Below are 16,649 nucleotides of genomic sequence, written 5' to 3'. Positions count from 1 at the left end.
AGCCTCTAAATCACACTTCCTTGGGATGAAAAGGAAACACACTTATGGGTATTCCACGGAGATTCATCACATGCATCTCTGCAAATAAACAACCACCAATACAAGGTACTTAGCCCTGAGCGAGTCTTGACCTATCCTATACATGGCTTGAGGACACAGCAGAACTTCAGTCCTGCTTTAAACAAATCTCTTCTTGTGGCTGTACATCCAGAATGACCCGTGACCTCAAAATCATATATATGCAACAGTGCTCATCTCTGCTGCTAGAGTAACATTCCAGATATTTTTTTTTAATTTTATTACAATTCAAACAACCAGGAAAGAGTCAGAAAGCACTCTACTCCATACTTTCTGCTATCAAGAATAAGATTTTGACACACACACACACAAAAACGTTAAATTTATCTTCCCCTATATAAAACCACTACAAAGTGCCCTGAATACACCTTAATCAGATTTGCTATTTTCAAAGAGATCTAACAAAGCCCAGTTTGGAGGAGAAAAAAATAAGACAGTCCTGCCATCCTCTATAGGAGCAGATGAGCACAGGCTGTACGCAGCATATACATGACTGGTATGTATCCTGAATCAACTGGCAGTACCACGAAGCCTAAAGGCAGAATGTTGGAATGGCTTCAGATACACCTACGACAAAGGTAGCTCACAAAGGGACTCATCGTCATGCAAAAAGGGCATTTGATCCAAGTGACCTGAGATACAGAAAGCTGACCCTGCTAACGCTCTGGAAACTGACAGAAACAGGAGGATTGCTGGAACCAAATTACAGCTTTCTTAATAGAGGACAAGGTATTCACAGTGCCATTAGGCTAATTTAGATCCACTACGGGTTCTATTAATTGCAACATCTGATTAATTATAATCATAAGCAGAGAAGAGCACTGATGGAAGACGAAGTGCTTGTGAACACGAGGCAGGTCTTGCAGAAAGAAGGGAAGAACAGTGCAGTGTGAACACCCTCACCAAAAGCTCTGACAGGTGGCTGCTTAGAGGCTGTGATCCCTGGGCAGAGAGTCCAGGCTGATAAATGCTCGCTCTCTTCACTGAAGCTGCGGCACGATACACTCCTCCCTGCAAAGTCAACGGTTCAGCCAGATTCTCATCTTTCCATTTCGTCACCTGGACAAACTGCTAGGTGAAGGTCTCTCTATGTAAGAATTAACATGTATGTTTTTCCCTTGTGTGTCTTAATACACTGGGAAATCAGGCTGTTCTGCAGTCCCACTCTGCACCAAAACTGAACATCCAGTTTAAAGTTGCAACAGTTCTCCACCGGATCATTTCTATATCTCCACCAGGAAAACTCAAACCTTGCTAGGCCAATACTCTGGAGGACGGGTCCTCACAGAGAATAGTAAGTCAGCCATCTGCCTCCACCTGCACCTCCACTGGGTCAATACAGGGGAAAGACACGCTGTCATCAACAGGGCCATGCAGCCCTGCGCAGTATTTCAGTGGGAAGGATGAGTCCTGCACAGCTCCACAACTCTGCATCCTCTGGAAGCTCTAATCCGACTCTGGAAGCCTGTCCTCTCCTTGCAACAGCCACACCGCAGCACGCCTGAGCCTCACACCGTCTGTTTTGCCGCTGGGATGTCAGCAGTAACACTGGCAGCTGTACCAAGGTAGGGCTGATAGCAGTGAAGGCAATAACGTAAGCTTCAGCCATCAAAAAAATTACCAGCACACCACCGCAGGCTCACACAGCTCACACAGCTACAGTTTCTCAGTTACTTGGTCCCAAACTAACACCATACATGAACACCTGCTAAAAACGCTATGGACTGCAATGTGGAAACAGCACTAGAAGTGTTCAGCCTAGAGGCAGATCTTTCCCTGCCCGTGTGACTGTTCCTCACGCTTGCATCAAAGCGTGGCGGCTTCATGCTCCCTGTAGCACACACTCCAATCTTTGCAGGATCACGGTTGTTTTCTCCAACACTCTCACTGCTGTTATCTGTTAGCCCTGTTGGCAGTGGCCACTAAGCGACAGACGCATTTAATGAAAAGCAAAGGGTAGTAAGGTTAACCTGACAGGGCAGCCAGCCAGCACAAAGCAGAGCACAGTGAGTAATAAAGCACTACACCCCAAGCAACAGCTGAGGAAATGCCAAGTGCAGCTGAGATTCACAGCAAGCACAGAGCTTTACAATTTTCAGAGATTCATATACCAAAAGGCACCAACCCAATGACTTCCTTAAGACAAAGTGTTTTTGTTTTTTGTTGTGTTTTTTTTTTTTCTTAAATCCTTCACGTAGTTGGCCACACACCCTGCTTGTGATGAGAGCCAACTCTTCTACAGAGCTCCTGGTATCACTTCCAGCCAAAAATCTGGGCAATAAAAGTATCAGAGAAAGGTCTCCACATACCTGCGCTTCCTCTCCCCAGTAACTTACTGACACTTCAGTTCTTCATGTGCTCTGATACCAGGCTCCGCCTTGCCGCACCTCTCTGAATGCCCCCATTTGATGCAAGTCTGGTGGGATCTTCACTGTTCAGGAAAGCCGTCTTATCTTTCCTCTCAGACCTGCCCCCAGGAAGGCCAGCACTCAGCACTCTGTGGCTGTTGTCGCTGACCCACAAGTGTCATTGGCTTGGTGCCTGTGCCACCCGTGAACGTTCAGACAGGCAGATTAGCATGATTCTCCTACCTTTGCGTGTGAGCTAGTGAACAGGAATGGGAATTGATGGGGTTAGGGTTACAAGCTACAGTCCATAATCCGTGATCTGATTGCTGCCTTGGAGTCTCTGTAACAACAGCCACAAGTCAGATCCCAGAAAAGATGGAAGCAAGTAGGGAGGGAAATGAGGGGAGAGAAAAAAATAAAAGAAGAGGAACAGGTAAAGAAAAACCCATAAAAATCACCCAAGCACGTGTAAGGCAGCCATGCCATGTAGCAAAGCTCCAGTACATGACTCCATCGGAGCTCTCCACAAGGCAGCACACGGTGCCTAAGCCCAGCTGACTGAGGCACCCATGTTAATGCAGAACACCAGGTTCAGCCCCACTTCAGTAGGTCAAGCGCCCGAGGTTGTTTGTTAAACCTGAGAAATAACCAGGTGAGCTTAGCCATTCGGAGGCCACATTTGGGGTGGGGGGTGGAAGGGGCATCCATCATGACTTCTACAGAGCATGGCTCCTCAGGGAGGAGGAGTTGCCAATGAAGTTTTTGACTGAGACCTATTACCTGACACACACATCTCTGGTTCTTACCGCAGTCAGTTCTGGAAGCTTTTAGGGTTATAGAAGTGAAACCTATACTACCTTTTGCTCAGCAGCAAGATCTTACAACTGTATTTTAGATTTATACAAAAAATGGTAAAAGCATACAATTCATCTGGTAAGAGAAGTGTCTGACAAAGGTAAAGGACCTTATTATTATTATTAGGGATCATGTGCACTGCCAAAGGACCTTGATATTTCCTGGATTTCCACAAACATGCTTTGAATTAACAAGCAGTGTCACCAGCACTTCTCCCCATGGCCCTTGTTATCACAGGGTCTGCAGAGAATGGTTTGGCCTTAAAATTTATCTTCTGCTTCATCACTCTAATCGAGGGATACAGGCAGTTTGGTGTGCATCAAAACAGAATGCTCTTTACCCCAGCTCAGCTTAGCTAAGTGTCTACTAGTTAACTTCACTCGTGCCAGGGTTCCAGGAGAGCAGTAGTCTTCCAGCTCAGACCTGTAGGCCCTGAGGCTCACCACTACTAAAATCAACTCAAGTTGACAGCCTCAGAGAAGAAAAAAAGCAGGAATTCTTCTTAAGTTATGGCAATGGGAGGGACTCCTTTACCCAAACTAGATCAACCATGCAGCCTTTTTTTTTTTTGTCTACTCTAGAACTTTATGTGCAACAACCACCCAAGGCAGCATCAGTTCCCTCTGCTTTTCCTACCCTCTGCATTTATGCTCAGATAGTTTTGTAAAAATAAAGCAAATTAAATTAAATTAAAAAGCGTATATTTTGTAATTGAAAATCCACCTTCCTGAGCAGCCGGTTGGAGCAGGGCTGCTTCTTGGACCTTCTGGTCTCTCTCCAGATTAGATTGGCTAGATTATCTGAAGGAAGGCAGCACTGTCGTCTGAAAAGAGCTGACTTGAGCAAGCAGAGAACAGAGCTTATGCACTTTGGTAGTCATGGTCGTTGATGGCTTCATGAACATGGAGTGGATGGCTCTGCTAACGTCCTAGAAGAGGAGCCCAGAGCAGTAAGAAGCGCCCCAAGAAACCACCCATCCCCTCTCTTTCCCTACAGTGAGAATTTCTGAGAACATCCACTGCAGTTCTTTCACTAGAGGTCCTCTCCCACATGCAAACAGTTGCATTTATTGCACAGCACACCACAGGAACTTGGTACCCTGAATTTTAGTGCTCACGCATGAACTAGCAGCCCTATCTATAGGGCTGCACGAAGCATGAGGAGGCAGGCTGCTCAAGCCCCAATTTGGGCTTTGCTACTCAGTTTCCTTGTGTCCCAAGCAATGAACAACACTTTGCAGCTGAGGACAGGAAATGTGAGGAACAACCTGCCTCTCTAAGGAGCTGGAAGAATGGTTACCCAGCTCTAAACAAGGGGAAAGCACTGAGTGCATTATTAGAGAGAGGCCAGCACAGCATTGCCCCACATCTCTCCTTAGGCAATACCAACACGTGTAAAGCCCTGCAAATTCCCAGAGGACCAGAGCCTACAGAGACTGCATGACATTAAAGCAAGCAAATATAGGCTCCCAGCAGCTGGCAGAGCTGGGATTACAGCCACCTGTCTGAAAATGCCAGCAAGGAGCTTCCCCATAGGCTGGGCAAGTGGTGGGATAAGAAAAGAGAACCACAGCTACAGCTGTAACTCAGAAAGGGCCAGCCCCATTCCTAGAAGGGAGGAAGGTTGGGGGTCGTCCTGAGCTAACAGCAGGGGTGCAACAGGGATTGAAGGGGAATTACTCACTGTACGTTCATTTTCCGCATTGGCCTGCTGTCTTTGGAGATCAGCCTTAATGAATGCTGGGGACAGAGGGAGGAAGAGAAATGTAAAGGCAGTTCAGTTGCCACACAGACCCACATCAATATCCCCAGGACTCTAAGGGGCAGCAGAGGAGAATGCACAATGACAAGCAATGGAAACCACTCTCCCGGAGGAGGAAGACAATTCTCAAACAGGCAGGGCACATACTCCTTATTGCAACACACAGAAAGCACATCTTGGAGACCCCAGCCAGCAGCCAGGGCAAGAAGCCTTGGATCTTCTTTGTAACACAGGCCAGACGCTTGAAAAAGCACAACAGCTTTGCTATGGGGCTGCCATGTGGGTCCTGCCCTTTCCTGAAGGCACCACTACACACCAAAGCCCTTTAATTCACATGCCAAGCCCAAGGGGAAGAGTCACAGCAGAATACAGAAATTTAATTACCTGTCATAATGGTCCCCAGGAGCAGGAAGGAACAAAGAAAGAGGTTTCCTGCCTTCGTCCCATAGTGATCCATGATCTGCCCTTGGCTGATGGTGAAGGCAATACCGAAGATCTACAAGCAAAGGCAGGGTCAAGCTGTAGTGTTATCATGAAGCAGCCTGAACAGCTTCCCAGCTTTATCTCGGTATCTGAGCATAGAGGCCAGACAAGCTGTTGGCCTGCCTAGGCTGAAGTTTGGTTATAAACACATCCAGGGGCACCTCCTCACAGCTAATAAAAAAACAGGTGACCCTTAATGCTGGAATCCCATCTCTCACTGGAGAGGAGGCAGGTCCTGGGCTGCTAGGAGCAATGTTGGAAAAGGCAAGGATGACTGCTATCCCGACGGACATTCTCCTTAGCAGAAACAGAACAGAGAAATGCCACAAGGACTGTCACTTGAAAAGCCACGTCCTGATGCGCTTGGATTTGCGGTTCAAGACAATAATCACGTACAAGAAATGGGGGTGAGGGATGGGAGTTTGATATATCTGCTTTTAAAGAGGCAAGAGAAGAAAAACCAGACAACTACCTGTGCTGAGACATTAAGGAGTCCTGATGATGTTCCCTCTGATTCTGGGTATGTCAACTCTGCAGCAAACTCAAAGCCCAGGGGAAGGTACCCTGTCATGAAAAATCTGTAAAGGAACACAAGGAAAAGGCTCAGTAACTGCTAGGAAGAAGACTGAGGAGGCACAATGAGCCCAAATCCCTGTTGGGATGCTTGACTGACTGCATGGAACGTTTCCCCCTATTATTGCCACAGCCCATGCAGCTGAGTCCCTCTTCACAGCATAGGTCTCCCTCCTACCCACAAATACTTTTGCCCACGGCCTCGGGGCAAAGGACCTGGCAAAAATGAGGCATTAAAAGCAACATCTCCCACAAGCAGCTTTGAAGGGCATCACCCCCAACACAGTCCGTCAGCCACCCAGGCCCACATGCTTTTCATTCCTCCACCCTGGCCATCTATGGCACCCCCGTCCCATTCACTTCCCAAATGCTTTGCCTTGATTACCTGGGACATTTAAGGCAGCTGCGAGCATGAGCAGGCTGTGCTAATGCCCCTGAGTAACAAAACACGAGAGTGATGGGAAGCATGGATCTTTTTGTCCTTATCCCATGGGGGAGCAGGCTATGGCTCTTCCCAATCCCTCCAGGACCGTGACTCCTGCCTCCCTGCCATATCCTATTAGCTTACATACAGAGAAAAACAGCCTGCACATGAACTTACCCCAGCACACCTGCAGTCACAAAGACCACCCAGAGGTGGCCTAGACTCAGAGTGAAGGTGTAGACTATCATTCCCACCAGAGACATGATATAGACCACTAGCGTCGTCTGTCTGCATGGAAAAGCACAGTCAGGGTTTTATTTAATTAAATCCTACTATTATTTTCACCCACAGATCTTGGTATAGTTTGCAGCACATGGTAACAAAAAAAAACTTGCACAGCTTTCTCATATCCTTACAATAGACAGAGGAACTGGACTGCTACAGAGCCCAGCATGGTCTACACACACAGCAGGAGAAGCAAAACCAGGACCTAGGAGTTCCCATATCCCGACCTCACAGAGGGTTAGCTCTGCGTGGGGTCCGGGCATCACACCTACGAGGAGGCACCTGTGGGGCAGCCAAGAAGCTCAGGTCCCCAGTCCAACAGGGGACACCAGTCTGGTCAAAAGCGGGCTGACTGCAAGAGAGGCTCAGGGCAAGAATTACAGCTCATCGTGCTGCACAGACCAAGTCCGAAGCAGGTGGGGTTTCCATAAGCAGGAGTCTCCAAGCCATGCAGGATTCAGTGCTAAAATACATGCTCAGCAGCATGGCCTCCAGGAAGCACCTGTGACCCTACAAAGCTTAGTCTCTGCTAGCAGGGACAGTTGGGACATCTGGATAATACTTTACACCCAGCCCAACTAGTTTTGGTCTCAGTGCAGAGGTCTCAGGTTAGTCCTATGAAATCTCACCCAATTTCCCAGCCTCGTGGCTCAAGTACTGTACGCAGTTTGTAACTGATTCACAGTCTTGACAGTTGCCCATATTTGCACTTTGTTCATCTCCAGGCAAAGAGGATGAACGAGTTAGTGACCAGATGTGGTCAGGACCTTGTTTCACATTGATGCTGTGTCATTAGTCAAGCTGCAAGAAGGAAGTTCCCAGAACACACGATCCCTCACTAAGAACTAGAGGAGGCTGGCTCAGAAAAGCAAGCAGCTCTCGCAGGTTAAAGCAAGTGGTGCTTTCCACTGGAGTTGCAGAACTAGGGGGAAAAATGGAGGAAGCTTTTCCATCTTGTCGCAGATACTGCGTCTACCACACGTTAGCTGGCTGAAGGAGACAACAAGCTTTCCTCGTTAATCTGTTTCCCCCACTCATTAGGCTTCTGCAGTACAAAAGGAACTGACAAACACTTAGGAAGGAACAAGACCACAGGCTTGCGTACTGTGGAAGTCACTCACCAGGAAGGACCCTAAATCTCTGCACTGAGCTGGTCCCTGCCTGCCACAGTCCCTAAGTGGGACTTCAGCAGACAGCCCCATTGCACCTCTTGCTGCAGGAAACAGCCTCAAGCACCCAGGCAGACTTCTGCTAAATCGGACTTCAGCAAGACCACGCTCCCCTGAGTATACCACTGATGACAAAAAAGGAGATTTAGTGCTCAGCAGTCTACACAAGGCCCAGATTTTTGCATACAAGCAAAGGGCTTAGCTGAGACATGAGTAGATGGGGCACAGGGAAAAAGGAATCCCCCGGGAAAGGCACCAACACAGCACTTGCTCAGGAAGTGGTCTTTTGTCACCACATTCACTGGGCAGAGGGCAAGGAGAACGCTCTGTGGCCCTAGGGGCACCAGGGCATGGCAGAATGCCTTGTTTTCCTTGATAAGCCTCTTCTCATAGCCATAAATATCTTACAGGAGAGAGAAAAACGTGAAGAAGAAAGACTCACAGAGGACATCTGGAAAGCATCCTGGTGTTTTTAGCAATCTGTGCCCATGGTGGCCTGGCAGGGACTGAAAATCATCCTTGGCTGGGACAGGCACAGCCAGCCTCCCCTGAGAGGATGCCCACTGTAGTGAGTGCACGGTGGAAGTTACACATCCTGCTACATCACCTTAGGACAACTGGGCTTAACCTATCTCTGTGCCACAGGGTGTGGGAAGGAAGCTCGGGCACCAACACAGCACCAGCTGGTTTTGCATTTCCATGGCAAAGGGAGCTCCGTGAAGGAGCTGACACACTGATCATTTCGGTGAATCTGTGCTGTCCTGACACTTACCTGCCCCACAGCCACATTCACTGCCTTTTTAAGAGGTGGACTAAAGAGCTTGTACAAGGGACTGGGAAGAAAGAGAGACCCTGGGGAGGAAAGGCAACCAGGGTCAGAGCCAGCAGGGCACAGGACTGAAGTGGAGAGCACCACCTCTGCTGTTCAGCCAACTCCAGAGGAAGCTCTCAAGCAAGAAATAGCCATGGCCCAGCTCAACTGTGTCTCACAAGGTCACACGGACAAGGAAAGCCAAAGGAGCAGGACCAGATTCACAAGGGATCTGAGCTGCAGGAACACTGGAAGCTTATCAAACAGCACCTGAAAGAACAAATGAACAAGGGGCAGGTGGGCTCGCAGCTCACTGTACAGCTTCAGCTGCTCACTGGGATGTTCTGTGCAGCTCCAGTGCTCTCTGCTGCATGGGCTGGGATGACAGACAGCCTCTGCAGGCTTTACCATGAGGACAGCACATATTCCAGGCTGAACAAGACCCTAAGTAAAGGCTTTGTTCCCATACTCCCAGAAGGACCTCACTGTTGAAGACACAGGCATCAAATTCTGGAAATGGGAAGAACTGGAGAGCGCTGGCTTGAGGTTTTTTTGCTGTTGTTTTTTTGTTTGTTTGTTTTTACCACCTCCTTCAACATTTAGTTTTATAATACTTGTGACCCTCATATAAGAAAAAGAGGACAGCCTCGGTAAAATATTTATGTATATGGCACGATACGGTGAAGGCATGTTCACTACACAAGGAATGGCCTGGAGGCCACGTGAATACTGCCCTTAAAAGCCAAAGAGAAGCACTCATTAATCCAGTCCCTAAACCCCTGATTCTAAGCCAGGCTCCCCTACAAATACCAAGGCACCCAAAGCAAACCAGCAGTCTCCAGGTGTCAGAATCCCATCTCTCCTCTCGGCCAGGAACCTGAAGGATGCACGGGGATCCCTGTTTAACTCAACGTCAGAATGTGTTCTTTTAAAGAGGTGCTCTGCTCTCAGCCCGACATCCCACCAAAGGCAGCCCGCGCTCTGGGACGCCTCGCTCGTCACATCACTTGCGTATTTGCATGGGCCAAATCTGTGCCTGTTAATTCCAAAATAAGAACAGTGCCGGGGCTGCTGGAGGGACTTGCCTGCCAAATAAAAGCAAGAATGCAAGGCCATTTGGTGCCTGAGCACAACAGATGGGGGAAGCCTGACTTAGCACAGCCTCACCCTTGTACAGAACTGCTGATGGGACAGTAAAGATCAAACATCCACGCAGTGCTCTGCAATGCCTTGTGTTATTAACCTCCCCCTGCTCCTCTCAATCACAGCTGGATCCCATTGATTTGCTCCTCTCTCTCTCTCTCCCCAAGCTGACTAAAAAAGGACTTGACATCTTTCCTTCCTGATTTTCATGTGCTTACCATTTCATTCCTGACAGTATCTGAGCAGCGGAGAGAAGGGGGAGGGTACCTACCTAGAACATCTGGCATCTTGACAGTTTTTTAAATAGACTTTTAAATGAGGCTAAATAAAGACTCTGTAGTATTCAGAAAAAATTTTGCTCATTCCACAGAAATCCCACTTAGTGGGCTGCAGTGGAGAGCAAGTTCTTCGCAGTGTTTTTGCTCACCTACGGCTAAGTCTATCCTCAGATACCCTTACGAGTCTGTAGGATAAAATCCATGGGTGGCAGAGGCCTATTTTTCTGCACTCTCAGACAGCTCTGCCCGCCTACGTGGTCCCTCCAAGCAGGGACATTGGAACAAATCCCAGATTTATTTTTCCTGTGCTGCCAAATTGCAAGTCCCGTCTCTGCCTCGTAAGCCACAGAGTTCTTCAGCGTTCGTGCTACAGCCAAGCTCCATTTAGGGAGAGTCAGGAGGAGCATCCACCCCAGCAGTGCCAGCTGAGGCTACCTTGCCACTAGCCCCGGGCTGGGAAGAGCCAAGTCAGACTGTACAGTTAGCTAGTGCAGCTCACAACATCTGTGTTTCCACTTCCTCGGCCTGTCAAATGAGAAATAATCGATGGTACACGATCTAGAAATGGCAACGAGCAACCTGCTGGTCTCTCTATTAGTCATCTGCTCCTGTCCCCCAGCACCCCCAGGAGTCCTCGCGTACCATTCTTCTTGTCACAGGAGCCCAGTTCCTGCCCATTTTTGGCCTCTGTACTTGACAGCTAGGACTGCAGGCCGCTTCAGAAGCTGCGAGCCCACAGCTTGCCAGATTCACCCAAACTGCAAATAGCAGGGTATGCTGGCCAGATCTGCTTTCCCAACCCACCAGGCAGCAAATCCAGAATCATCCACCCACAACCTCAGCACCCTTTGCCCCTGCCCTGAATACAGCAGCGCACACTTGCACAATGCCTCTGGGCACTGGATTCAATGCGTCTTTCATTACGCAGGACAAAGATTCACAGAAGCTGGTTTGTAAGGGCAGAGAAATGGTCTGGTACAGTCATTACTCTGCTTGTGCCAAGAACTCTCTCATCCCTGGCAAAGGAGCTGCCAGGCCATCTCATCCTCTCCCTGTGCTTCCCTAGGGAGCATTAGAACCAGACCCTGTATGGGTCCAGCACAGACAAACACGCTGCTCCAAACTTCACTTTAGACTAACTGGATTTTCAAGAACCATGGTTTTTTTTCCTACAAACCTCTCCCAGCAATTCAGTACTTCGACGGCTGAGTTGCAGCTGCGCTGGGTTGCTCCTTGCACAGAATGGGAGAAGAGCAGATTCACTAGGGGCACAGAGGCAAATAAGGGACTTACTTGTAGGTTTTGGTTCTGTCCAACCAGAGGCCAGAGAGCAGAGCCCCAGCCATCCCCGACAGTACAATGGTGAGTCCGATCCTGCCAGCATTCACCTCCTTCCCCTGTGGTAAGACACACACACAAATGCAGGAGCCAAGTCATAGCCAACAACCAGTGAGGTGTGGAGAACCCAGACAGGAAGAGAGAGAAAAGTTAGTGTCCCACACACATCTTCTCCTGTTAACACGCTAACCAGAAGCAGCGTTTGCAAGAACCCTTTTGGGCCTAGGCACTTCCCTATGAGCCAGCCCAGCACGAACAGGTACTCTCAGGGGAGTCAGCATAAGCCCTACAATGCCTGCTGGCATCCGGATTGGGCCAGACCAGCCAGGGGGACCCGCTACAAGGCAGCATGGACAAGCTGTATGGCACATTGCCCCAGCAGGAAGCACTGCAGGAGCTCAGTTCAGCTGCTGAGGCACTCCACCCTTCTGCCACAGGAGCGTAAGCAGCCTCCAGGCACAGTTGTGCCAGCAGAAATCACTGTCAGGAACAGGGCAGAGCAACTGATGGGAGAAGAAAACACACTCTCATCACTTAGGGTATAAAGGAGGTGTCTTTGCTAGAGCTCACCTGCTTCTCACAGGGTGTTGTAAAGAATAGAAAGAACCAACGCTCTCAAGCCAGCCCGCCAACCTGCGCCAGAGGCAGGCAGAAGTGCTGTAGTACTGTATTTCTCACAGGCTCCTTGAGCAGCTAGCCCAGCTGGACAACGGCAGGCTGGAGAACAGCAAGCATCAGAGGGCCGTGAGAACTGGGTGCACTTACTGGGTAGTGATGGATCACCATGCGGTTCAGCAGAGTGGACAGGGAGTAGAAGCAACCTGTATTCAGACCTGAGAGGGGGATAAAAACGCAGCACATTCAGTTGGCTACTCTCCTGCTGGGTTGTGAAAGGGCAGGAACGCAGCAAGACCTTTGGGACAGTGTCCTCTAACAAGGCAGCAGAGTACCAGGAGAGCCAGCTGGACTGGCTGGACAGAGGTTACTGGTAGAAACGCAGACCAAGGACAACTAGATCTCAGCATGCAGGAGGAAGCACCCTACAGTTTCAGGATGGTTCTTACCTGAAGAAGAAGAAAGGCTGTGCATATTTCTAGTACTGAAAGGTCATGCAAGTCCTTCATACGGTCTCAACCCTCCCCTTATAGCCAGAGGCATCTTCAGCAGTGGAGCTTTCTCATCTCCCCAGCTAAAGTAAAATACTGGCAAAGCATCCACCTCAGCATCACTCCCCTAAAAAGGGCCTGGGATTCAATGAACACCAGTGCCATTGACTAGCGGGGTTTCCTTCCCAAAGCACCACCTGACAGCATTCTCCCTGCTGACAGGCAGTGAAGGACAGCCTCCCAAAGCCAAGAGATACCAGAAGGCAAGTGGGAGCAGAGCTGATGGCGAAGCACAGACAGCACTTCCCCCAAGCACCTGGCGTGTGCGTCTGCATGGGAAAAGGCTTACATTTTTACAAGATATCACTGAAGCCTGAAAAACAAAATAAAAAACAACTGTGAAAGTAATTGTCTTTCTGAAAGGGAAGTTAGATTAACTGTTACAGGCGTCAGCCACCTGGTGAAGGTTTCTCAGTATCGCCCAAGGTGAGAATGGAAACCGTTGGGGGAGATACTGGTCAAGCCCCATTCAGACACTGTTTCAGCATTCAAGCAACTTTGAGCTCAATGCCTCCCTGAAGGTCACAGAACACAAAAGCCCCCCCCTTCCCCCCCATGGAAACATCCACGTGGAATATCCATGTGGGCACTGGAGCAGCAGTACCGCAACGGCTCCACTCTCACCTTGGGTGATACTGAGAAACCTTCCCCAGGTGGATGAGGTCTGTAACAGTCAACTCAACTTTCTTCTCAGAAAGTCATTTACATTTGCAGTTAGTTTCTCTTCAAGGCTTCAGTGATCCTGGTAGGGGGAGGGACGGGGACACATTTCACCACTGCAGCTCACACATCTCTAGGCTCCAGAAGGTGGCATGGGTTTTAAAGTTCTGGCTCAGACGTCTGAAATCCTGACAGCCCAGACACACGTCAAGTTCCCACTTCCTGCTTTTCCTCTTTCAGCCTCAGCTAAAAGCAGAAACATGGCACTACGTGATACAGAAGTGCAGTCTAGCAGGCAGAGCCCTGACAAAGGGAACAAAATCCTGAGCTGTAACTCCAGTTCCCCTGCCCCTGAAGCCCTGAGCGATCCTGCTGTGCCCTGCCCACTCCTCCACAGGGAGGCTGCAAGCCCACTGCCCTGCACAGCTCCTGAAGTGCTCCAAGGAGCCACCAGGTTGACAGCTGGAGGGGAGGTCACACTTCCTTCACACACCCTCCCCAACAACACTAAGCAGAGCTAACTCCACAGCTCCACGGGACAGAACAGATGAAGAATCTTACGCAAGTAATCCCGTAAGCCGATTGCCTGTAACAGGGGTCCCTGCTCCAAAAGCACGTCTCAGCACAGACCAGTGCAGTCCCTCTACCCACTACTGCTTCACCTCAAAGCTGGGCATAAACATAGACCAGTCATATGTGCGCCTCTGCTTCTCACCCAGCCAAGAGGACGGCAACCTGGTGGGGACAGCCAGGGACAGCCAGACTCCGACAGCTGATGCTGTCAGGGCGCCAGCTCCACAGAGGCTCGGTGATGTATGTGATTTCCCAGAGAAAGAAGGGCCCCTTCTCCCAAGCTGGGTAGAAAGAGATGCGGAGTTGGCAGCAACACTTGGCACCAGAGTCAGACAAAATATTCTAAGAATCGAGACAATGTGCCCAATTTGCATTTGTGAAGGCTGGCAAATGAAGTATGCATTTTACATGTCACAGTTGCTCGGTGAAGTTTCTCTGTGACTTACAGCCAGCTGTTTGAATGCCTGTACAATAGGCGAGGGATGTTTCCAATGGCAGTGCCCAATTGCCCACACAGATGAGGAAACCAGGACTAGTAGCTGAGAAAAGAACAACCAAAGATCCAATCCCACCTGATTCATTAGTTAGTTACCATGGTTTGCTTGTAATGTGCTGCGTAACAACATTTTTGAGACCTCACAGTGTCTCCTCTATTTTACAGAGGCCAGAAAGGGGAAGTTTATTGCCCAAGGCTCCGAAAGGAGCCCTTATTAAGCCCTGGAACTCAATTCTCCTGTAACTAAGCAGCATAGTGCCTACATGCCAGACTACTGCTCTTCTTCTTCTTCACCTTCATCATCTTCCAGGACAATGGTTCCTTGTGCAGATCTCCTCAGTTGCCGTGCCTTCTCCTCACCACCCCATCACCTTTCCAAATGCTGATTCTTCGGAACTGTCCCATCACTCCCACTTCACGAGCCTTTCCCAGCCTTTCCCACCTTTTTCCTTCCTGCTGTCTCTCCGTAGCTACACACAGCGTCAGTGCAAAGTCCAACCCAGTGAACTCAGAGTTCCTTAATGCCCACTCCATGTCATGCCTCAGCTTTACTGAAGCAATGCCAACGGTCTTTGGGAAAAGGCAGGCTGAGGGTTTCCCTGAGAAACAGTTGACCCACACTACACAGATGCAGTGCCACCGATGTTTCCAGCACTGCAAGTCTTCCCGCAGGAAAGGAGTCGGCAGGTGCTGGTCGTATCACTTTACCTTAGAGATCTGCAGCCCTGTTCTGACCTGGCATCATGTGAGGGCCCCCAATCTTTCTACAGCCAGAGGAAACGAACCAGCAGGCCATTTCCTACTCTCTCTACTAACAAACACTATGTTAATATAAAAGCTACAAGAGGCTGTAGGTATCTTTGTGCGTTAGATGGGGAAGATGACTCAGTTGCACTCACTTGGCTGCAGCTGTCTTAAATCTTGTCCAACATAACTTTTGACTTGAGTAGGAAATACTGTCCCCATTTTAAAGCCAGACTAGTTAAGAAAAAAAAGTTTCTCTGCTTAGTTCCCTCTCTGAGTAGCAGTCACCTTATCTTCACTGCCAGCAGCCTGAAAGTCAAGTTGGAGATTGACAGGAGGCTGACATAGGCAGGAGCAGAATAAATGCACAGACAAGTGGAAGACAGACGGGATTATGAGCCACTGAATGCTTTCCACATCATTTGTGACTGCCAGGAGGGAATTATCCCACGGAGATCAGATTCTAAACATGCTCTTCGTACTGGGAGTCTGCCTCTCTCCTCCAGGGCCTGATTACCACTGTTAGAACTAATGCTTTCCCCTTTCTTTTCCCCAAAGCATGCGAATGAGCAGATGTCACAATCCAGCTTTTAGCCAGTCTGCCTCTGACAGTTTCTCCTACCTCCACTTTCACAGAGGTCATCAGGTACTAGGGACGGGGAGTGGGGAGCAGCTGCAACACAAACCAGCAGAGCCTAAGGGTGGTCTGATGGGCATTTCTAGAAGCCTACCGCAACGGGAAGGGAGAAGAGATTTCAACAGGTCCAAACACCATCAGTACTCCCAGAAGGTACAAAGCCACCACCTCACTCTCTCCTACCTGACTTGTCACTCACAAAGTTCTTTAGGCACAGCTGCTAGGGGAACCACAGAAGTTCAAGAACTATTTATCTTTTCTCCTGAGGAGCTTCCGCAGCAAGCAGGTGGGAAATGGGGACAGACCTCTCGGCAGAACGGCTGCCTAAAGTATATCCTATCCTATCATACAGGTGTAGGCTGCAGTGGCCTCCCCCGTCTCTGCTAAAGAGAAGAATACTTCTCCATATAACAATTCAGCATCAGAAACAGATTCAACACATCACACTGCCCTCACAGAAATACGGCAGAGAACAGATGGCAGAAGTACATAGTCTCCATCCCTCCCTTTCATTTGCTTCGTAAGGATTGCCAAAGAGGCTGGTGCAGCCTGCACACCTACATGCTCCACATCACCTCTACTGGGAGGTCTGCCAGCATACGCTTTTCTTGGGAAGTAACTTGCAATCAGTGCAGCAAATTGCACTCAGACACAGCTCCATGTTTCTTAGGTAAGCATTTAGATTAGTCCAAGTTATTAACCAACTAGGGAAATAAAAAAAAAAAAAGGAATAAGGAAATACCCTGAACAGGAAGTGGTCAGAGGCTGGGAAAAAAAACTAGTAGGACACATTGTCCTCTGTCCTCTAGGTATTTGCTTGTAACCAT

General features: G+C 49.1%; 1 protein-coding gene across 4 annotated transcripts in view; it reads right to left on the bottom strand.

The window, feature by feature from the left end:
- The window catches only part of FLVCR2 (FLVCR choline and putative heme transporter 2), a 34,777-nt gene that overhangs the window by 3,133 nt on the left and 14,995 nt on the right, over positions 1–16,649 (bottom strand). The window contains exons 4-12 of one of the 4 annotated variants that reach the window (XR_013952253.1): positions 12,312–12,379; positions 11,502–11,605; positions 6,700–6,810; positions 5,998–6,103; positions 5,427–5,538; positions 4,965–5,020; positions 4,005–4,209; positions 2,670–2,766; positions 2,388–2,545 (exon numbers count right to left, since the gene is read on the bottom strand). Coding sequence is in view for 1 of the 4 variants with exons in the window: in XM_080595564.1 (XP_080451690.1) it covers positions 4,965–5,020; positions 5,427–5,538; positions 5,998–6,103; positions 6,700–6,810; positions 11,502–11,605; positions 12,312–12,379 (557 nt within the window). In the remaining 3 variants the exon portion in view is untranslated. The remainder of the gene's footprint in view (positions 1–2,387; positions 2,546–2,669; positions 2,767–4,004; positions 4,210–4,964; positions 5,021–5,426; positions 5,539–5,997; positions 6,104–6,699; positions 6,811–11,501; positions 11,606–12,311; positions 12,380–16,649) is intronic. The other 3 variants (XR_013952254.1, XR_013952255.1, XM_080595564.1) reach the window with 3 other exon arrangements.

The sequence above is a fragment of the Anser brachyrhynchus genome (assembly GCF_964034855.1).
Source record: "Anser brachyrhynchus genome assembly, chromosome: 5".
Taxonomy (NCBI): domain Eukaryota; kingdom Metazoa; phylum Chordata; class Aves; order Anseriformes; family Anatidae; genus Anser; species Anser brachyrhynchus.
Note: the sequence above shows the minus strand (reverse complement) of the source record. Positions and strands in the feature narration are given on the sequence as shown.